This window comes from Ammodytes marinus, assembly GCF_949987685.1.
Source record: "Ammodytes marinus genome assembly, chromosome: 15".
Taxonomy (NCBI): domain Eukaryota; kingdom Metazoa; phylum Chordata; class Actinopteri; order Uranoscopiformes; family Ammodytidae; genus Ammodytes; species Ammodytes marinus.
Window position 1 is genome coordinate 27,790,037 of NC_137219.1, and position 23,027 is coordinate 27,813,063.

Consider the following 23,027-nt stretch of genomic DNA (forward strand, 5'->3'; position numbering starts at 1 on the left):
TCCACCCAAGATCCCTATTTTCCCCTTCACTTTAACAGGATGCAATGTGCAAATCCCTTTTTTACACAAAGTGTACAGTGTAGGTGAATTTACCTTTCCTCATTTCATCAGCTTGTTCTTTCCATTGTTTGACCTCCTCCTCCTTGACAAGCCTACCGAAACAAGACACACATCATGGACTTATTTTACTTTACTATACCAGCAGCAAGTGATAAATAGTGTAGTAAGTTCATCTTCAATTATTCAAATACATTCATTCAAATCGTGCACTAACTCTACTAATATAACTTTTTAATGAATACCATATAGACTACTGAGCAACCTTGAAAAGTCTTGGACGAAACATAACTTAAACTCTGGCCTATACCTATACTTCCCTGCTATTTAGTATGGTGGAAAAATAATTAATTTAGGGAACACTTAATCGTTATGTAACATCATCAAACATTAACGATTTGGCGGTGGGTTGTGATGGTCTGGGGAGGCATATTCTTGGAGGGTCTCACAGAGCTCATTGACGTAGCCAACGGTACCTTGACTACTGTTAGGTACCAATATGATATACTCAGAGTGATTGTCAGACCTTATGCTGGTGCAGAGGGTCTTGGGTTCCTCCTGGTTCAGGGCAATGCAAGGCCTAATGTAGCCAGAGTGTGTAGGACACATGTGTCAAACTGATGCTGAAAGATACCTGGGTGCCCTACTTCATCCAGTCATGATTTTAAGTGTGGAAATCAGCCTTCTTTTTGGGTCATTCTGACCCACAATCCAGTGTGCACAGAAAGTAATGTCACATTGACGGACCCTCCAAGTGAAAACAACCAGCAATGAGATGGATATACGTATATGCAAGAGGCAAGTTCAATGTACAATTTTATGATAAAATAAATAATCAAAAGTATGTTCTAATTGTATGTCTACTGCATGCTTATTACATACTTTGTTGCTACCTGCTGTAATATACTGCTCAAAATAATTTAGGAGAGAACACTTAATAACAGTATAACACCAAGTTAAGTTAAAGTTCAGGGATATCAATCTGTCCATAAAGGGAAGCACAAGAGATTGTGAATCAATTTCACCTGATTTGGCTCAAATAAAAGTGACCAAAGGTGCAATGGATGGGCAAAAGCAAGAAGAACACCAGAAAGGGAATGGTTTTGCATGTGGGGGCCAATGACAATTGACCTCTCGTAATCCTTCCTGGCTGATTCTTGTCTAGTGTTGTACTCTGCTAGTGTCCTTGTCACTATTGGTAGCATGAAGCGGTACCTGCAGCCCACTCAGGTTGCACTGGTACAACAGGTCCCCTAGGATGGCACGTTCATACGTGTGGTTGGAAGAACGTTGAGAGCTGGACAGGCCCATAGTAGGGCATCAACCCAGCAGCAGGACCGGTATCTGCTCCTTTGTGCGTTCCATGAGGGTAGCATGAGGGCCCAATGTCCTCTAGCGGGACCTGTGCTCACAGGTATGCCATTGGCACCGTTCTCTTCAAAGATGAAAGCAGGTTCACACTGAGCACATTTGACGCCGTGGTGGACGTTATGCTACATGGGACATCATCAAGCATGAGCAGTTTGGCGGTGGGTTGTGATGGTCTGGGGAGGCATATCTTGTAGGGTCGCACAGAGCTCATTGACGTCACGTAGCCAACGGTACCTTGACTACTGTTTGGTACCAAGATGAAATACTCAGAGTGATTGTCAAACCTTATGCTGGTGCAGTGGGTCCTGGGTTCCTCCTGGTTCAGGGCAATGCCAGGCCTAATGTAGCCAGAGTGTGTAGGAAGTTCCCTGGATGACGAAGGCAATGATGACATTGAGCTGTCCTCTCGTTCCCCAGATTTTAATCCCATTGAGCACCTTATGGGACGTTATGTTTGGGAGCATCTTTCTCAGTGCCACCACAGACTGTCCAGGAGCTCACTAATGCCCTGATCCAGGTAGGGGTGGAGATACGCCAGGACACCATCAGGAGCATAGCCAGACTTTGTGGGGACTGCACATGGGGGCCATACGCACCGCTGATTCACATTTTGAGTTACAGTGATAAGAGATTCATGGGTGGGTTTTTGAATCCAACCTTCAATGGGTTGATGATTTTGGTTTCCATTGACCATTGTTACGTCATTTGTTCCTAACACATTGAAGAATGTTCATCATCAGTCAAGATATTCACCTTCAAAACTTTTGTTCATCAGTATCTGATGTGTGATTAAAGTGTTCACTTAATTTTAAAAATAAAATATAAAGAATATGTGTTTAAAGAGCTGTGAAGCTGTATTGGACTGGAAAGATTGACTTATATTGCCAAGGGCAAGCGGAGGGACTTTGTCGAGCTCTGGGAGCCATACATGACTATCATGACGGATGAGAACATGGGATAAATGAGTCTTTTTCTGTTTGTTGTATGTCCTTGTTGTGATGGTGCAGGTGTTTGTTTGTGTGTGTATATATAAAAATATAAAACGACAAGAAATATATTATGAAAAGAAAAATATATATAAAAAAGATAAAGAGTATGCGATTTGGAACTCAGGGTTTATCTGCGAGAGCACTATGCCATGAATGCTGTTTGAATCTGATGTGCCATTATTACTAAAAACTGTAGAATATGCAGCCCTTATGACACTAAAGTCAGGGGAACTTACATGCGTACAAGATTTTTAACATTGAAGTCCTCCAGCGGTGCCACATCGGGGTTTTCACCTTTGTCTGTCTGCAGAACCAGCTGTTGAACTATGCGGTCCAACAGCACCCAGTAGTGACGTGTGTTACTGTTATGCTTATCTACAGATGGACAGAGAGGAGAGAACACAGGGTGAAGCGGCCACTTTGATGAATCATATTACAACATAGAATGCCAGTTCTTTTTAAAATGTTTTTTTTTTACAACAAGTAAAAGAGTAAATTAGAGAAGTAGGTAGACTTACACGGCATCATGAGACAGTGCTGCAGTGCAGACAGGAGGTGAGGATAGGCCTCAGTGTGGTTCAGGTTCTTCTTGATCAACTCAAACATCTGGCTGGCACTTTTAGTTTCTATATGGACCTGAGGTGACGTACCACAAGATATTTGTGATAAGGTTCACACACATCGGATTTGAATTTTCCACATTTTATTTTTGTCCTCCAAAATAATTGTAACTCTTAAGAGGATCTGATGTGTTTCATCATAACATAACACAATACTACAATTCTGTTCTTCTAGTGTATTCTGGTGTAAAGTCTGGCTTCAGTCTGTTAATCCTCCAACACTTGTATTTCAGCTGCTACTTGATCCTAGGGATGAAATATAAAAAAAACTACTAAAGCTCTGAAAAAGAATTAAGAGACCAGTCTGGATTTTTCTTAAATCTTCATCTCTACATTACAAAATGAAAATGTTTTTAATTACATTATTTTTGAGGCGAATTTGGTAGAAATATTGTCAATAGTTTATAGAATTTAACCAAAATGTTCATTCTACTCAAACATATGCCTATGAATAATAAAACAAGAGACACTAAACATTTGGAAGTGTCTCTTAATTTTAAGCTGTATATGTAAGATCACAGGGACCTTTGACCTCCCAAAACAAATCAGTTGACATTTGTACAAAGTCTGAAGAAATTCCCTCAAAATGTTAATGATATATTGCGAGAGAATGGCCCAGATGGACGGACGGACCACCCCAAAAAAATAATGCCTCTTGCCTTGGGCTATCGCCGTCTGGGAGACATATAAGACCTAATGGTATTACAGCATTTAGATATTATAAGGTGTGTTCGAATGACTTACAGCATCAAAGCGCTTGGACATCTGAAGCTCATCTTCGCTCCTCAATATCTCAAAGAAGTCCAGGTGTCTGGGAACGACAAAGCGATGCACTGAGAGAAATTTACAATCAAAGTATGACAAAGTACAAATATCTTTCTATCACCTGTTACTTATTTCTTAATTCCATGACACAGTATTAATGTTTCAATGTTTCTTTACTGCAGCTGATGTACCTGTCCAGGGTGGCGTTGTCATGGGAGTTGAGTTTGTCAATGATGGGCTGGATGCCCAACATCAGAAACTCATAACGCAAATGTATACGGAACTCCAGATTGGTCTGAAAACACACACACACACACACACACACACACACACACACACACACACACACACATACGATTACATACATATGTTGCTGTTTTTTCTATCACAACCGATAGAAGGAAGAAAATAAATGTTCTCTGTTTTTGTTATATGTAAAGCTAGAACATAGGTAAAAACGATGCAAAGGGTTTCGGAGAGCAGTTGCTTGACAAACACAAGGCCAATGGTATCATAATATACAGTATGGTACAGATACAATGGTGTCTAGCAGTCCTTATATCAACAGAAAAATGCACAGTGTTCATCATAAACTTATCATATTAGTATTTTTTAAGACAGACACAGCTAGAGGCTGTTTACCTCTCCTGCTCCCTGACTGAGCACAGCATTGATGAAGGACATAATAGCCGTCTTTAGATTGACTTCATCTCTGTAGCGGCCTGTGGATCTATCCAAGTCTGTCACCAGGCTCTGCACACAAAGCAAAAATACCATTATACATAAAACATGTTTTTTTAATTTAAGTAGTCCACCTTTTGATGTTGTCCTCAGTTTGTACTCAAGATTAGAACATATTTATAAGCCATGTTTGTCACACTTTGTACTCAACCTGAAAACCAGGGCTTTATGAATAAAATGTACTCTATTTCCTAGAAACCATAAGAAACAATTCCACCCCAAACCTTAGTCGTTCTTTGCAGGAAAGTAAACAAAGTACACACAAATGATTCAAGCGAATGCAGACCTGAAAGCGAGTTCTCTCTGAGGCAAATGTCTGGTAGTGCAGCATGGCCTGTAAGACTTTCCTATGGCCTCCTGGCACCAAACACACTGCACCCAGGATCTCTAACACTGCAACCTAAGGAGAGAAGGGAAAATAGTCAATTTCAAATTATAAGAGGAAACTATTTCAGAATGATTACCTTAAGATACAGTTTAAGTAATACTTTAAAGGTTCAGTAAGCGGGATGGTCAGTTTAGCTAACTTCCTGTCAGTTACTGCAGTTAGCAGTCCCCTCGCTCGTCCATACATCACCACATTAATGCACTGCTGTCTTCAAGCAGCAAGTTATCTAGCATCATCTCAGATCCATAAGTGTGATAAAACATGATAAAAACCATCAAAACAGACATTGGGAAGGATTTTTACCTGCTCCGCCATTGTAGGCGCATACACATTCACCCATCTGTTGCTCTGGCGTAAACCAGCAATGAGACCATGGAGTGTATATACTGTATATGAGTGAGACGAGTGTCGGTTTGTAGCGTTCTCTCTGCTGATTGGATAAACATTTCGGGATACTCCAATATGACTGAGAGATCGGCTTTATGAAACGCGCACATTATGTAAGTGATCACTGTATGAATAAAGAGCGATGTTACACTTATATTAACATAAATAAACCGCTTAAGGGGGCGCCTTTAGCTCAGTTGGTAAGGCGTCCCCCTCCCGGGCCGGGCCCAGCAGCAGACCCGGGTTCGATTCCCACCCGCGGTCGTTCTCTGCATGTCACTCCCCTCTCTGCCCCATTTTCACCTCTGTCTCTACACTATCAATAAAAGCATAAAAAAATGCCCAAAAATAAAAAAATAAAACGCTTACTTCACCTTTAACTTAAATAAATCGCTTAATTCACCTTTAAATAAATAATATAGAAAATAAATATCAGAAAAACTAATCAGTATTAACCATACATCATTTTTAAGGAACTGCCTGGAAAAACGCATCCTCATCATCATCATCCTCATCATCATCGTTATCAACAAAAAACAAAAGAAGATTGCCACAGTGGCTTGCTCCATTCCTAACTGTATTAGTTGTAACGTTGGCATCTTTTTAGAACTAGTGTGATCTTCCCTCAAACATATGCACACATGCCCATTATAATTGTCCATATTTCAGCCATGTCTGCTCTTCTGGTAAAGTGACCGTACTGTACCTTGGTTTTGATGTTTTCAGTTGCCAGACTTTGTGCGATGATATCAATGCTCTCACAGTGACCGAGGACGTGAGCCCGGCCCTGGGAGTTGTTCATCAGAGCTTTGATGCAGCCTATCAACGAGGTGTGGACCTGGGACTCGCTGGTCTCATAGTCCATTGACTTGAGGAAATTCAGGATACAAGACAGGCCATCCAGATCAATGAATCGGGTCACGAACCTATGGGGAGACCAATCACAATGGTAGGTAGGTTCATGTTAACCTCACCAAGCTTTGGAGCATCTCTACATTTTCAGAATAATAATGTGTGTCAGAACTGGGACCATACCTCATTGGCTGTGTCCTCAATGCTGTCTTCAGACCATCTACAATCTTGTGTCTTCCCTGCTCTTCCTCATCTTCCACTGCCAGCAGACTCGTCCTCTGGGTAGAGAGGGGTTATACAAAAATAGTGCCTCACACAACTTTTCACAATTGAAAATAGGTTATATACTCACTCAGAGGTAATACATGTTTGGATAACTTTCCCTTTGACTCTTCACTAGAACTAAATGTTGGTGGTTTATAGGTTCACTATTATATTAGCTGATTAAGTGATTAAGTTGCAAAAAGGTTTGTTAATTGAAGATTTGGATTTTTGAAGTGACCCGGGACGAGTCAGAAAGTTTGTTGGAGACGTCCAAGTCTTGCCCTCAGCCTTCTTAAACCTTATTCAATTACCATAAATATATAATGTTGGCGTGAAAAATAAATGTTCAATCACGTTTAGAATGATACCAGTCTGAGTGTTCACTGTGAAGATAATTGTGTCCCGGGCACGGTGAAGACACACGGCGGGCCTGATTAGCAGGCTAACGTTAGTTGTTAGGGAACAGATTGTATCTGGCTAATGTTAGCTCAAATCAGCCCTCGTGGCAGACTAGCCGATCGGGTCTGGTTTTATTGAGGAATAATTAGTCCGAATAATGAAAAAACATCTGGTAGTGGGGGTCTTTGATTTTGTGTGTTGCTGTAGCAAAGAGTTTCCAATCATGACAATCCCATACAGGGAGCTTTTTGAGTCTGCACAGTTTGCGCTGCATACTTGAAAGTTGGACAGAAACTTGACAACAGTGAATGATATTGTTTATTTTAACAGCTAATAAAATAAATAAAAGAACTGAGAACAGCATTATGAAACAGACATTGAGTGCTACTCACAGCAGCTATGGACCTGAGCTGGTCAATATAAAACTCTGGCCAGCTGGTTGCACCTTTATTCTCCTCTGCCTCCTGAAATACACATATAAATGGACAAACAAGATCAAATAATTAGAAATATATTTTAGAATGACCATAGAAAAAATGAGAACTGCTTAATAGAGTGATAACCGTTAAGACATTTGCAGAATTGTCACAGGATGGTGTGACGAAAAGAGTGCTGAGTCGGAAAGCTAAGCTTTCGATCTACTGGTCGATCTTCGTTCCCACCCTCACCTATGGTCATGATCGAAAGAATGAGATTGCGGGTACAAGCGGTCGAAATGGGTTTTCTCAGGAGGGTGGCTGGCGTCTCCCATAGAGATGCAGGGTGAATCTCAATGCAGGGGTTGCGGTCTACGAAGGCTGCATTTGAAGACCGATTGCGTCATAGCGGCGCGCAAAGGTTGTTCCATTTGCAAGGCTCCTCATATGCGGCCGAGAAATGCAGCCTTCGTTTCACGGTTTTAAAGGCTGCATCAGATGTATCCTTCGCGGCCCAACATATCCCAAGATTCATTGTGTTTTTTTCAGAGATGGCATAAAATAAAATAAAAAATAACAAAACAGCAACGTGTTGCTCCATCTTCTTAACTTTTATCTTCTTTATCTAACTTTCTTTTTTTCTTGTACTTTTTTTTCTTTTCGTCTGGTAGGCAACTTCTTTTTCTTTTTTCCTCCGTTGACAAGGCTGTCTCCGTTGGCAGCAATCAGGGTTGCTAGGCAGCACAGGAGCGGCGAGTCGTCACGCAAGGTAACGGCTTGTTACGCAAACCGGAAATGCTCGTAAACAGAGCGAAACGGAGACCGTCCCGTTTAACATCGCTCGTTGGCCTTGGAATCGGCCTTCATAGGCTATGGCCTTCATAGACCGCGAGACCGCGTCCTTCCAAGGATGCGGTCTCTGTAATGGGATACAGCTAGGGTGAGAAACTCAGTCATTTATGAGGAACTCGGGGCAGAGCAACTACTCCTTTGTGTCGAAAAGGAGCGAGTTGAGGTGGCTGGGGCATCTGGTAAGGATGCCCCCTGGGCGCCTCCCTAGGGAGGTTTTTCAGGAGCGTCCAGCTGGAAGGAGGCCTCGGGGAAGACCCAGGACTAGGTAGAGAGATTGTATCTCCAAGCTGGCCTGGGAATGCCTCAGGATCCCCCAGTCAGAGTCTGGTCAATGTGGGTCGGGGAAGAGAAGTTTGGGGCTCCCTGCTCAAGCTGCTGCCCCCGCGACCTGATCTCGGATAAGAGGTTGAAGATGATGATGATGATGAGTGGTATCAACTTTTACCCAAGAAAAGCAGCTGACTACAAGTTCCCTATACATGTACTGTATATAGTCTTCCAACACAGGATGACTTTTTCAGTTTTAGTTTCTTACCATTTTCTTACTACAGTAGATGTGCCATTTCTTCTCTGCTGGCAAAGCAAACATTGCTGCTCTGTGCTCCTCTGTAAGGTCCAGTTCATCCTGGGATTAGAGGAAAGGAAGGTTGGAAAGGGTGAATGAGAAACATAAAAAAGACAGTAATTGAATTGACTGTTTGAGGACAAAATAGAAACATTGAACATTGATCTTGTGCTCACCACCAGCTCGTTGAACCTAGAGTCTAGCTCTTGAGCAGGGGGCATGGGCAGGGTTGGCTCCAGTACAGCCGCAGTGTTCACGTTGTCATGGCAGTATGTGATCTCTGGTTGCTCACTTCCTTTGAAGCAGCAAGAAAACAGCGAGGACAGGCCCCGCCCTTGTGGATGCTTCACCCGGGACGTCATATTTACAACTGGAGCCTTTAGTGTTGACTAAAGAGGAAGACAAAAATAGTCAATTAAACGAGTTGCCGTTTCCTGGTACCTGCTACTGATCTTATTGCATTTAAAATAATTGACTATAGTGAGTATTCTGAACGACTAAGATCAAGCAAATATTACATTTGTTGAATTGCACAAAAATGCTGCAAAAATGACCGCCTGGCAGTTATATTCCTCCGCGAGACATACAATTGCGGAACGGTGAAAGTACAGTTGTGGTAGGCAATACTTTAAAGAAGGTAAAGCTCCTGTGAAGCTATAATATGGTACAAGGTTAATGCAAATTAACAATATGTGAGGTCACAGTAACCTATGTGTACCTGACAGCCTGCCTGTGACTGCAATAACAGTGTAAAAAAACATCTCTTGGCCAAAAAGCTGGTTCCAGAGCAGCACTCTACCAAGAACCAAGTACGCCAGGGTCTGGGAGAGGGATAATTTAGACCAGATCAAGTAAAACCTTGAGACCATGCTGTATATTTTCCGGCCTTTACTCAGAAAAACGGCGTTGGTAGTGGGTTGATGAAAGAAGACGCAGTTTGAGACAGATGAGGAGGTCTTCAGGAACAATTATTTTATTTTAACAACAAAACTCATCCTGCAGTCAAAACGAAGCCAATAAAAAGTTAAAGTATTTTAGCCAAATCAAATAGAGGTACATGCACAAAACAAAAAGCTATGAAGAGTTCCTGTATACTAAAAGACCTGTCTCTTCCTGAATTGTGGTGGCCTTTAATCTGAAAATCTAAGTGAGCTGATTGGTCCTTAGGTCAGTAAGCTCCACCTCGCCTAACTCCTGATTGGTGGACCCTAACTAGCTCTGACCTACACTGTCCAGAGGACATCTGTGTTAATCAATCCCTGGAGGCGATATCTCGTGGGGCGCAAGAAGTCTGATTCAGTAACCTTAGGACAATCCCTTTAGCCAACACATTAGCTATTAGACCTTCACCCTTTCCCCGAGACATGTAAACCCAAGCCAGACTGTCCTAAATTGCCCTCACCAGATAGTCACCCCGGAGTCTCTTTTTGTGTGCAATTTGAATGATATACAGATCAGCCTGCTTGCTTCCTCAACTTAAGCAATCCACTCTGCACACACATATACCCACGAGAGCTGCTCCTGGCTCCCCTTATAGTTAATTCTGTATGTAATTAAACAATCTCCTGATTATCAGTAATCTTAGAATGTGTCATAACAAAATACACTACAACCACCATATAAAAACAACAAAAACAGCAATAACAGCATGTAAAATAAGTGTAATCTCTGTCCCTTGCAATCGTGATGAGCAGCAGAAAAACACTGGACAAGTCTTGTTTGGAAGCTCATGTTGGCTTGCAAAGCAGAGCCATGAGCAACACCTGGTGACTATATTTGATTAACAGCAATTTATCCCCCTAAAATAAATCTAATTTTAACAGACACAACGTGCGGAAGGCCTGGTCTGACTGGAGGCTAGATTGACGACTTTGTCAACCACTCAGGGGCTGCCTTCCACTAACAAAGGAGAATGGACTCCTCCCCACGGAGATTGGATAAAGTCCAGACTGATCTGCAGCAGAGAAACCAATTTGAATCTCGCAAGATCAGGTTGGTTTCACCAGGCTACCAAAAGCTGATCCCCAAAGCAGCTCTCAAATGGACCCCTCCAAGGAAAAATTAAACAAGCCAACCAAAAATCACCTGGCAAAGAACAGTGGAGGTTGAGTTGCTGGAGATGGCTCTCTCACTGGACAAGCCACAACTAGTGGCTGCAGACAGTAATGTGTGGATAAACATTATCAATGTCTAATGCTCCAAAGAGGATAAGTTAGTAAGTTGTACAGTCACATGTCTATACAAACACTTGTCTCCCATCCATCAACACCAACATCATCAAACCTATCAACATGCACAGACTAACACAACAACACACACATTCATTTGAGTATGATTAACAAGCCATAACTGGAACAGTGTTTGTTCACCCAGCTGAGTCATGAGGTGTGGCTCAGTGCAAGTCAATCACAGTCCTGTGAATGATCATTTATGTAAGGATTGCACTTATGAAAACAACACTTTGGTTGTTGAACCACAAAAGTAGTTTCAGTGTAGCTGTGAATAACATGATACCATTCACATATAATATAGTGGATTGTGTTGCAATTTTCTCTGGAGCCAGCCATATTCAACATGAAGACACACAACACAAAATAAGACAATACCCAGAAAATGGGTGACCATCCCATGTAAGTGTTTCTATTACTGGATCTCAGTGCAGCATTTAATACCATTGATCACGGTATACAGGCCCTTCTCATATAATTAGCATATTGTGATAAAGTTGATTATTTTCCATAATGTAATGATAATAATTGAACTTTCATATATTTTAGATTCATTGCACACCAACTGAAATATTTCAGGTCTTTTGTTGTTTTAATACTGATGATTTTGGCATACAGCTCATGAAAACCCCAAATTCCTATCTCAAAAAATTAGCATATTTCATCCGACCAATAAAAGAAAAGTGTTTTTAATACAAAAAAGTCAACCTTCAAATAATTATGTTCAGTTATGCACTCAATACTTGGTCGGGAATCCTTTCGCAGAAATGACTGCTTCAATGCGGCGTGGCATGGAGGCAATCAGCCTGTGGCACTGCTGAGGTGTTATGGAGGCCCAGGATGCTTCGATAGCGGCCTTAAGCTCATCCACAGTGTTGGGTCTGGTGTCTCTCAACTTCCTCTTCACAATATCCCACAGATTCTCTATGGGGTTCAGGTCAGGAGAGTTGGCAGGCCAATTGAGCACAGTAATACCATGGTCAGTAAACCATTTACCAGTGGTTTTGGCACTGTGAGCAGGTGCCAGGTCTTGTTGAAAAATGTAATCTTCATCTCCATAAAGCTTTTCAGCAGATGGAAGCATGAAGTGCTCCAAAATCTCCTGATAGCTAGCTGCATTGACCCTGCCTTTGATAAAACACAGTGGACCAACACCAGCAGCTGACATGGCACCCCAGACCATCACTGACTGTGGGTACTTGACACTGGACTTCAGGCATTTTGGCATTTCCTTCTCCCCAGTCTTCCTCCAGACTCTGGCACCTTGATTTCCGAATGACATGCACAATTTGCTTTCATCCGAAAAAAGTACTTTGGACCACTGAGCAACAGTCCAGTGCTGCTTCTCTGTAGCCCAGGTCAGGCGCTTCTGCCGCTGTTTCTGGTTCAAAAGTGGCTTGACCTGGGGAATGCGGCACCTGTAGCCCATTTCCTGCACACGCCTGTGCACGGTGGCTCTGGATGTTTCTACTCCAGACTCAGTCCACTGCTTCCGCAGGTCCCCCAAGGTCTGGAATCGGCCCTTCTCCACAATCCTCCTCAGGGTCCGGTCACCTCTTCTGGTTGTGCAGCGTTTTCTGCCACACTTTTTCCTTCCCACAGACTTCCCACTGAGGTGCCTTGATACAACACTCTGGGAACAGTCTATTCGCTCAGAAATTTCTTTCTGTGTCTTACCCTCTTGCTTGAGGGTGACAATGATGGCCTTCTGGACAGCAGTCAGGTCGGCAGTCTTACCCATGATTGCGGTTTTGAGTAATGAACCAGGCTGGGAGTTTTTAAAAGCCTCAGGAATCTTTTGCAGGTGTTTAGAGTTAATTAGTTGATTCAGATGATTAGGTTAAGAGCTTGTTTAGAGTACCTTTTCATGATATGCTAATTTTTTGAGATAGGAATTTGGGGTTTTCATGAGCTGTATGCCAAAATCATCAATATTAAAACAACAAAAGACCTGAAATATTTCAGTTGGTGTGCAATGAATCTAAAATATATGAAAGTTCAATTATTATCATTACATTATGGAAAATAATCAACTTTATCACAATATGCTAATTATATGAGAAGGACCTGTACATAGAGGTAGACTGAATCAAAAACAAATTAGGCATCTATGCCCTGGCTTTGCATGGTTCCTGTCTTACTTATCTGGAGGAACACAGCATGTGTCCTACAATATTATTATATTAATATTTTTCTGAACTAAATATTGAGTACCTCAGGGTTCGTTTCTTGGCCTTCTGCGTTTCTCTCTTCACCTCTTTGCCAAATGATGTGCAGTTATGGAATAGATTTCCACTTCTACGCTGATGACACTGCTGTATTTTTTAAAACGCTTTTTCAGAAATGGTCTTGACAGTCATCAGTTGCTCTCTAGATGGAGTCATGAGATATTTGGTTGTTAGATTCACCTGTAGTGTGCTGCGCTCTACTCTTTACACTGATGCCAAACTGGTTTATACAGAGAATGATGATAAATTATTGGCTGTCAGTATGTAAATGTTGGCTCCATTGCCAACAGTACAGACCTGGTAAGTGTAAAGGCCAGACTGGGCTGACAGGAGGTTCAGGAATGGCAAAAAGGTTTGGGAAGCATGCTGACAAACAAGCAAAGACACACCCTCTGAAGCAAGATGTACTCATCAAGTTATTCAAGCCTAGCAGTAGGCTAAGTGATGCTTAACCAGATTCAGGTCTGGGGATTTTAATGCTTTTACACTATGTACTCTCTGCTTGACAGTTATGTGGGAAGTCTAGTTTGGGTTGGGGCATACTGTATAGTTAAAAATCTATTTGCAAACCTTATAAAAACTGTCATATCATGTATAAAATGGTCTTGGTGAGACTGATTTGAGATCAAATGTAACCAAAAGAACCAGTAAATGCACTACTGATAAAATAGATAAAAGTCTAAAAACTGAAGGAAACATGTTTTTACAACAGATAGCTTTAAAATGGTGGAGAAATATTTGTCACATGATGATTAAGTTGAAAAAACATGGTCTTGTTTGGTCTCCACCTACAGTATGAGTAAATCCTTTCACATCACATACAGTATGATCCATTGCTAATGTGAAAATATGAATTAGAACTAATGTTATGTGGTTAAGAGGAACTTTTAGTTTCTCTATTCTAGCTCCCCCTTTGGACAAAAGTGGAAGTGTTTTTTTAACGACTTGCTAGTGTGCCGGCAGCACACACATTTGTTTGGCGATGAGGTAATGTATCTGACTATGTCACATTAATAATGGTAATATGATGATAGTAAAGCAAAGTAAACTTTGTCACAAAATTCCATCCTCATTTGTTGATATTTGACAGTGAAAACTGTCAGTGTTCTTTCCCCAGTTGCATAAAAGTGTTTATGTAACAAAATGTCAATGTAATGCTGCAGGACTCTAATAATGATCTTACTTTGTTAGTGTGTATGTTCGTGTTGTGTATAGATTGATGACATGGTTATAATTCATCCTGATGCTGGAATGAACCAGTCAGCTTAGAGTACACAGGGTTTCATCAATACTTTATCGATTCCTTGTAGGGAAAGTGTGTTTTCTCTGGCCTCTCTTCCACACAGAAGTCAGAGGTCAGTGTCAGCGGCAGACCAGCAGCCCTGGAGCTGGGGGGCATTCATTGTCTGACTCAAGGACAGATCAGTCAGTTAATGTTTGCTAAAGGTTGTTCTTTCCCAACATGAATGTGTGTTGTGGATGAGGCTGCTAACCAAACGTCCTCACCACCTCTGTCTCCTAATGAGCCATTTTTAAATGTTTTGTGAATTTTAATGTAATTGAAGAATGCTAACATTCTAACTGACTGACGTGTATCTTTCATACATGTTGAGTGAAAGATGACATCTCAACAGAGGTCTCCCAGCCGACCTGAGGCCTGGACTATGAAGCAATTTCTTCAAATCCTGGCTTTCTTTGTGTTAGCTGGCTTCATAACGGGTATTACAGTTATTATTAACTTAATTTGTTAACCCAGGTTTTTTTCTTCAGGCTTTCTGCTCTTTCGCATAAAAAAGGACCGTTTCAAGCGTCCTTTAAGTCTGTTTCTTCACCAAATGGACCGATCACATGCTGTGCAGTGTATGTCACTCTAGATAGGAAGTTTGTCAGCTATTGAAGGTGACGTAAGCGATTTATTTATGTTAATATAAGTGTTAAATCGCTCTTTATTCATACAGTGATCACATATAGGGGAGAACGGGGTAATTTGTCACATGGGTTGGATGTCACATTCGTTATATCTCGCCACCAGAGCGTGCTAGCTCTGAAATGTTGATATAAAAAAGGTCCAGAATTGGGATCAGAGGTCACATACATAGACTTCCTTGGAGGAAGACAGCTGCATTTCAGGTGAGAGGATGTTTTGTGTTTTTCATGTCAAATTCAAAATATTTTGCTTCTCAGTATTTTTCTTCTAGGCTTTTACACAATGGGTTTATAACAAAACACTTGTTACCCTCAGAAAGTGTGAAGGGTAAACTATAGTTTAGATTGTGGTTAGCAAGCTAATTAGTTGTCAGATGGTTGTTGGCCTTGATGCTAGCAAGAAATTCAAGTTGGGGTTGGTCGTCAAATTTTTTGGGGGGTTGGTTGTCACATGTTATCTCAAGGCTGCAGCCAGAAAAGGAACCCAATAACGAAATAAATTGTCAAGCTGTATCCTCACTGACACCCCAGAGAAGGAAAGAATAGAGCAGGAAAAGGCAGCTAGCAAGCAAAAGAAAAAAGGGCAACAAAATCAAAACAACCCAGTGCATCCCAAACTAGACCAGCTGCCAAGGCTACAGAACGTTATGTAGGCCTATTTGTCAACTTGACAATGCAATTAAACATTCAAATTTGGTTCTGCCTCCTTGCCTTCTTTTTAAGATTTTTCCCATTAAGATAACATTGTGACAAACAACCCCATAGTGTGTGACAACCGACCCCTTGATGGGGTTGGTTGTCACAATGTGTCAGAGTGTCTTTGATGGTAAATTACTTCTTCATTACAATAAGTTGGAAAAAAAGAGAGACACACATTTCTAGCCAACACCTTAAGCTTCAATTTAATGTAGGAATGGCTATTGACAGATGTTTTGGTGATGAGCAATTCTCACTAGAGTAAAAAGTGTGCCTACTTACCCCGTTCTCCCCTAGTGTGCGCGTTTCATAAAGCCGATCTCTCGGTCACCCGCTCTGCATTTAATCGGCAAATAAACTTTTTGGGAATCCCACAAATTATATCGAATCAGAAGAGAGCATGCTACAAACCGGCACCCGTCTCACTGCCATTGCATGCGCAGAGCGACAGAGGGGTGAATGTTTATGCGCCTACAATGGCGGAGCAGGTAAAAATCCTTCCAAATGTCTGTTTTGATGGTTTTTATCATATTTTATCACACTGATGGACCAAAACGGATCAATGTGGTGACGTGGGGACGATCGAGGGGACTGCTAACTGCAGTCACTGATAGGATTCCACTTACTGAACCTTTAAGAAGAGAAATTACAGCCAAAAGTAACACTTGTTTTTGCAAATAAAGGGAGAGAGAAATTTTGGCAGAAAATTGCCAAATGAATATGTTTTTTCCCACTCAGACTCTCAGTACCGTCTTAAAGTGACAACTGCACATTGCAAAACTTCAACACAACTCTCTCTATAAGAACTGCATTTAGGTCTGACTCTGTCTCTTGATATAGGATACGTGGGAATCATTTTAGTTTTTAGCTAAATGAAAGTGAAATAAATTTTTATTTTTTTATTATTCCATGTGATAGATTGCAACAGATTAATTTTAAAACCGGTGCTGTGTCTGAATATTTCTGACAAATGGAACTACTGTGTAGCAGCTTTTGTGAACCTGCAGCAATGTCCTTATGTGACACCTATCACCCATCATGAGCAATACATACTTAACGTTAACATTGGTGCTGTGAAACAACAGCATCGTCCGTAATGGTATGTGGGTGTAATCTACTGCACCCCTAAAGAAAACCTGAAGGATTTTATAGCCTTTCACCAAGTAAATGAAATATATATATATACTGTATATATACTGTGTATATAAACTTTTAGTGAACTAATCTTGCAACCTGTTCAGGTTTCTTTAATAGCCAGTGTGTATAAATGACCAGGGAACATTACAAACATATTCATTAGTTCAGTGAGAGCAGGAACAACTGTGTGAATAGCTCTGCAGACAGTATTTTATATTTGATTCATCAATGGCTTGTACAGTCATATGAAAAAGTTTGGGAACCCCTCTCAGCCGGCATTATAATTGACTCTGCTTTCACAAAAAAAGATAAAAGTGGTATGTCTTTAATTTACCAGGAACAGCTAAGTACTACTGGGATGTTTTCCAAACAAAGATTTTTTGAAAAGCAGTATTTGGTTGTACACTCTAAAAAGAAAATAGTTGAACCAACTTAATTGAATTAGGGCAACCGGTAACACACAATTGAATTAAGTTTATTGAAATAAAGAATGTAAGTTACACTTACACAATTGTTTCAAGTCAGATCAACTTAATAGTTTGTTTGTTTTCAAATCAAAAGTTTGCATTAATCCAACTTATAATTAAGGGACGACAACTTAAAATGTCAGTGTTTTCTGAATCAATTTCTTGTTTAATCCTAAAGTAAAATATTGCTTCCGTAGAACCTAAAAGAAAATAGTTGCACCAACTTAATTGAATTAAGGCAACCTGGACTAAATGTTTGTTATGTTGCTGTTTGCACCGTGAGCGAAGGGGATGTTATATTTCATTGGGCAGATGTGTTTCAACCCTATATAAGTTTACTATGTCCCCTATTTGTTCAAATGCTAAACATAGACAGCAGCTTCTGTTTGTTACTTCAACACACTTGTTACAATATATTAAGTTCAATGGAATGATTAATTTCTTTTGTAATTTGTCTCCTGAGTTGAACTAGGGATCTGGTTTAAGATTTCCACAAACCGTTCTGTTATAACCAACAAAATCACGGTTAGTTCACAAAGAGATATTTTATTTAAACAAAATGCATAGTGACGTAATGGAATGAAACATCCCCTTCACTGAGGGTGCAAATAGCAACATAACAAAGGTTTAGACCAGTGTAAGTCATTGTGGGAAAGGGGGCGTTAGACAGGAAAACCTAATTGAATCGCTTTAATTTGCATAAGAAAATTAAGTCAATGTCAGGTCTATGTAGTAAAGTACAATTTCAATTTGATGTAATCCACAAAAGTACATTGCCATCACTAAAGCAGAAAACTGAGTCAGACTTATTCAAAAAAGTGCGTTACTTCAACTTTTCAAAAATATACTTTTTAGAGTGTATGAAATAAAATAAAATGTGAAAAACTGGCTGTGCAAAAATATAGGAACCCTTGTGGTTTTGTTGATTTTAATGCATGTAACAGCATGTAAAACTGATGACTTTAAACACAAATAAATGTCTGTTTAATCATGAGAAAAAGTATTTTAGGTGCCTAAATGCAAGTTGCACTTCTCTTTGACTCTCTGCTGAAGTGAGACAGAATGGGATCATCAAAGCAGTTCCCAAAATGTCTGAAAAACAAAGATTGTTCATTGTCATGGTTTAGGGGAAGGCTACAAGAAGCTTTCCCAAAGGTTTCAATTGTCAATTTCGACTGTAGGGAACGTTGTCAGGAAATGGAAGGACACAGGCACAGTGGCAGTTAAACCCAGGCATGGCAGACCAAGAAAAAAACAGGGGCGGCATAGGTGGAGGATTGTGAGAATGGTTGCACACAACCCACAGATCACCTCCAAAGACCTGCAAGAACATCTGGCTGCAGATTGTGTATCTGCATTGTGCATCGTTCAACAATTCAGCGCAATTTGCACCAAAACATCTGTATGGCCGGGTGATGAGAAGGAAGCCCTTTCTGCGCCCACGCCACAGATACAGTTGCATGGACTATGCAAAAGCTCATTTAGACAAGCCAGATTCATATTGGAAGAAAATGCTTTGGACTGATGAGACAAAAATTAAGTTATTTGGTCTTTATAAAAAGCGCTTTGCATTGCGAAAGAAGAAAACTGCATTCCAAGAAAAACACCTGCTACCTACTGTTAAATTTGGTCATGCTGTGGCCACTTCAGGGACTGGGGCCCTGGTTAAAGTCGATAGTTTGATGATTTCAACCCAGTTTCAACAGATTATTCAGGATAATGTTCAAGCATCAGTAACAAAGTTGAAGTTGCCCAGGGGTTGGATATTCCAACAAGACAATGACCGTTAAAACAGTTCAAATTCCTGCAGAGGGAAAAGTACAATTTTCTAATATGGCCGTTGCAGTCCAATGACTTGAATATCATCGAAAATCTATGGGATGATTTGAAGCGGGCTTTCCATGCTCGGCAGCCATCACATTTAACTGAACTGGATCGCTTTAGTATTTAAGAATGTTCAAAATACCTACATCCAGGATCCAGGCACTCATCACAGGCTACCGAAGGCGTCTAGAGGCTGTTACTTTTGCAAAAGGAGGCTCAACTAAGTACTGATGTCATTTTTCTTTTGGGGTGCCCAAATTTATGCACCAGTCAAATTTTGTTATGATGCCTATTGCATATTTTCTATTATTCCAATAAACAAAATGACACTGCTGAATTGCTTCTGTTTCCCTAAGGTATGTCATATATGAAAAGGAATTTGCTTCTTTGAAATCCCAGCTAATGATGAACAAAAATCCCCAAAATTAGAAGGGGGTCCCAAACTTTTTCATATGACTGTAGGTCCCAGTTTACTCTGCTGTGATTTTAAGGCTACATTTGACTCATTAACACATGGATCAACACGTTTGCTAATAAGTTCCCTTACTGAGAATCTTTATTGCTCATGGAGAATATAGTCAGTTCCACAAGATTTCCAATTTTGTTGATTGTAAAAGGGTGACGGCAAACTCTGAACCTAAACTTGTCAGAGCAGGTTAGATTTGCAACATGGTTACCACGGTGAGATAGTCAGGTTAAAAGAGAGACATCGAAAAACTCTGGCTTTGGCCTCAACCTACCTCACAAACCTGGCCATCTGTTTTCGTAGTACACCCCTCTGACCAACTTAAAGACCTACTTCACCGGTGGGAATATGTAGGTGTATTTAACTCTGAGATCCTATGTAGTATAAATGTGCAAACGTTTTTTAAATCAGTTCATCCTAGCCTGAGAAAAGGCAGAACGAGTGTTTTATGGTCTCACTGTCTAACCCTACATTTTACTAGTGTGACATCACACTAGTAGAAATGTAGGGTTAGAATTAACAGGACAGCTGGGCCAAGGAAATACTGAGGAAAGACTGAGGCAAGAAAAACCTCATTCATTATATTATAATAGCGATTTTATCATGATAGAACGCTGGTTCCGTATGGGTGAAGTATTCCTTTAAGGACAGACCCAAACTGGTCTGTGGTCCGCAGACTTAAAGATGGAGTCAGCGATTCTGGATAATGTTTGTTGTCAAAATCACTTTTTGTCAAAATCTGTGAAATTCAGTGAATGGATCTGCTACCTGTCCGCACTGTGCATCAGCTGTAAAAAAACGGTCCACAGACAATCACCACAGAGGAGGTGAGAGCCCTAACATGCCTGGTGCCATGACAGCCACCTCCACATCAGCAGAACTAAAGAGCTGAGCTCTGGGCAGGGAGAAGGACACACTCTCCTCACCATCAACAGGACAACATGGACTCCAGGATACTCTGCAACTTCTACAGGTGCACCATGGAGATGCTTGGCCCTTAACCGTAAGCCTTTACAGAGGGTGGAAACTACCCAGCACATCAACAGGATGGAGCTGCCATCCATGGAGAACCTCTACACCCAGACTTTACAGAGGGTGGTCTGGCAGAAGGGACTGCAGCATCCGGTCTCGCCCCACCACTGACTCAAGGTCAGTTTCATCCCATGAGCGAAGTCCTAAACTAAGATATCACATTTGCCACTTTCAAACAGCCAACATCTGTTTAAAAATGTCAGTTTACATTTTAATTTTCATGCTGCAACATTTATAATGTTAACCATTCATAATAGACATCAAATAATCATACATTCTATTCAATTAGGAACTAATATTGGCACAGCTGAATATTTATAGTGAGACCAATCTGCTAGCATTGACCAAACAGAAATACTGCAAATTGATTTTTGCCACAGCAAGCCTTCGCACATTTGACTTGAATTCCAAATAGTTTCCCCAGATAAAAAAAACTGTCAGGTTCACAAAGGCCAACAAAAAACAGTATGAGGTCAGGCCAGACCTGTCACCATTCACAAATAAAGCATTTATCTACAGTGTATTAATGTGGGACTTTACTGGTTAACTTTAGGCGAGACTGGGGCTAGTAGGCACACTTTTTACTCTAGTGATAATTGCTCATCACCTGTACATCTTTCAACAGTCATTCCCAGATTAAATCGAAGTTTAAGGTGTTGGCTTGAAATGTGTACCCATAACTTATTGTAATAAAGAAGAAGTTAATCATCAAAGCCACCCTTACACATTGTGACAAACAACCCCATCAAGGGGTCGGTTGTCACACACTATGGGGTTGTTTGTCACAATGTCATCTTAATGGGAATAATCTTAAAAAGAAGGCAAGAAAGCAGAACTACATATGAAAGTTTAATTGCATTGTCAAGTCTTCTTCTCCAGCTGGGTTGGAGTGCTCTGGGGTGCAGTAGCCTTGGCAGCTGGTCTAGTTTGGGATGCACTGGGTTGTTCTGATTTTGTTGCCCTTTTTTCTTTTGCATGCAAGCTGCCTTTTCCTGCTCTATTCTTTCCTTCTCTGGGGTGTCAGTGAGGATACAGCTTGACAATTTATTTCGTTACTGGGTTCCTTTTCTGGCTGCAGCCTTTGGATAACATGTGACAACCAACCCCCCAAAAAATGTGACGACCAACCCCAACTTGAATTTCTTGCTAGCATCAAGGCCAACAACCATCTGACAACTAATTAGCTTGCTAACAACAATCTAAACTATAGCTTACCCTTCACACTTTTTTAGGGTAACAAGTGTTTTGTTATAAACCCATTCTGTGAAAGCCTAGAAGAAAAATACTGAGGAGCTAAATATTTTCAATTTGACATGAAAAACACAAACAGTCCTCTCACCTCAAATTCAGCAGTCTAACTCCAAGGAAAACTATGTAGGTGACCTCTGATCCCAATTCTGGATTTTTACATACCAAAATTTCACAGAAAGCACCTTCTGGTTCCGAGATATAACGATTGTGACAACCAACCCGTGTGACATATAACCCCTTTCTCCCCTACCCATCTGTGCACCTGTGATTTTACTTTATTTACTTTATTTATTAGAACTTTTATTTCGATTTTATATCCTAATATGTGCCTCTCGTACCTTTGTGATCCACTTCTATGGGACGCAGTGTGTTGCCATGTTCAGCTGCAGCAAGTGTGCTTGTAGCAGTCTGGTGTCAGATCATTTGAATCACCCTTTGTCACTTTCAACAGGGCTAGAGTTGAATTCAAAATATTCAAAGTCAGCAGAAGTCAGTCATAATCCACAAAAAGTTGGTTCCGTTCAAAAATCGCTACAAGATCCAAAAGTGAACGGCTGATTCAGTCAGGAATCTCCCCGAAAGTCTGGCAGACCCATGCAGGTGTCCCAAGAAGAAGAGAGCTATTTCTTTCACTTCATGTGTCCACACCTCACCTGTTGTATGTGTGCCTCTGTCTTATCTTTTCTTTTTCCATTCTGAAGCGTTCATTTAGAGTGAAGTATTTCCTGTTGTGTGTCTCTCTGTCAGAGAAAATGACAGATCAGACTAGGTGAGAGTATACGCTATGTAGAGAGTTCAAAACACACACTACTGCATTCCTGGTGGAGCCAGTCACACCCAGACCTCACCCACTGCATTGTGTGTGTGCACGTGTGTGTGTGTGTGTTTCTGTTTGTGTGTGTGTGTGTGTGTGTGTGTGTGTGTGTGTGTGTGTGTGTGTGTGATTGTGTGTGTGAGAGAGAAAGAGAAAGAGAGAGGGGGGGGTCTGATAATGAGATTCTTCCGATGCAGATCAGCAGATTATAAAAAAAATATCACTTTTACTATTGTGCAGTCCTACAGAACCAGTGTTATCATTTCTATCAGCGACCTCCTTTCACACGATC

At 40.8% G+C, this 23,027-nt stretch overlaps 1 protein-coding gene across 1 annotated transcript in view; it reads right to left on the minus strand.

Moving 5' to 3' along the window:
- LOC307261844 (disheveled-associated activator of morphogenesis 1-like) overlaps positions 1-22,691 on the minus strand; it is a 53,730-nt gene extending 31,039 nt beyond the window's left edge. The window contains exons 1-13 of the mRNA XM_080042502.1: positions 22,260-22,691; positions 8,843-9,055; positions 8,637-8,726; positions 7,226-7,297; positions 6,354-6,448; positions 6,025-6,244; positions 4,830-4,943; positions 4,445-4,555; positions 3,994-4,097; positions 3,782-3,848; positions 2,936-3,053; positions 2,654-2,792; positions 94-152 (exon numbers count right to left, since the gene is read on the minus strand). Coding sequence (XP_079898628.1) covers positions 94-152; positions 2,654-2,792; positions 2,936-3,053; positions 3,782-3,848; positions 3,994-4,097; positions 4,445-4,555; positions 4,830-4,943; positions 6,025-6,244; positions 6,354-6,448; positions 7,226-7,297; positions 8,637-8,726; positions 8,843-9,028 — 1,375 coding nt within the window. The 5' untranslated portion in view covers positions 9,029-9,055; positions 22,260-22,691. The remainder of the gene's footprint in view (positions 1-93; positions 153-2,653; positions 2,793-2,935; positions 3,054-3,781; positions 3,849-3,993; positions 4,098-4,444; positions 4,556-4,829; positions 4,944-6,024; positions 6,245-6,353; positions 6,449-7,225; positions 7,298-8,636; positions 8,727-8,842; positions 9,056-22,259) is intronic.
- Between the last annotated feature and the right edge of the window lie 336 nt (positions 22,692-23,027).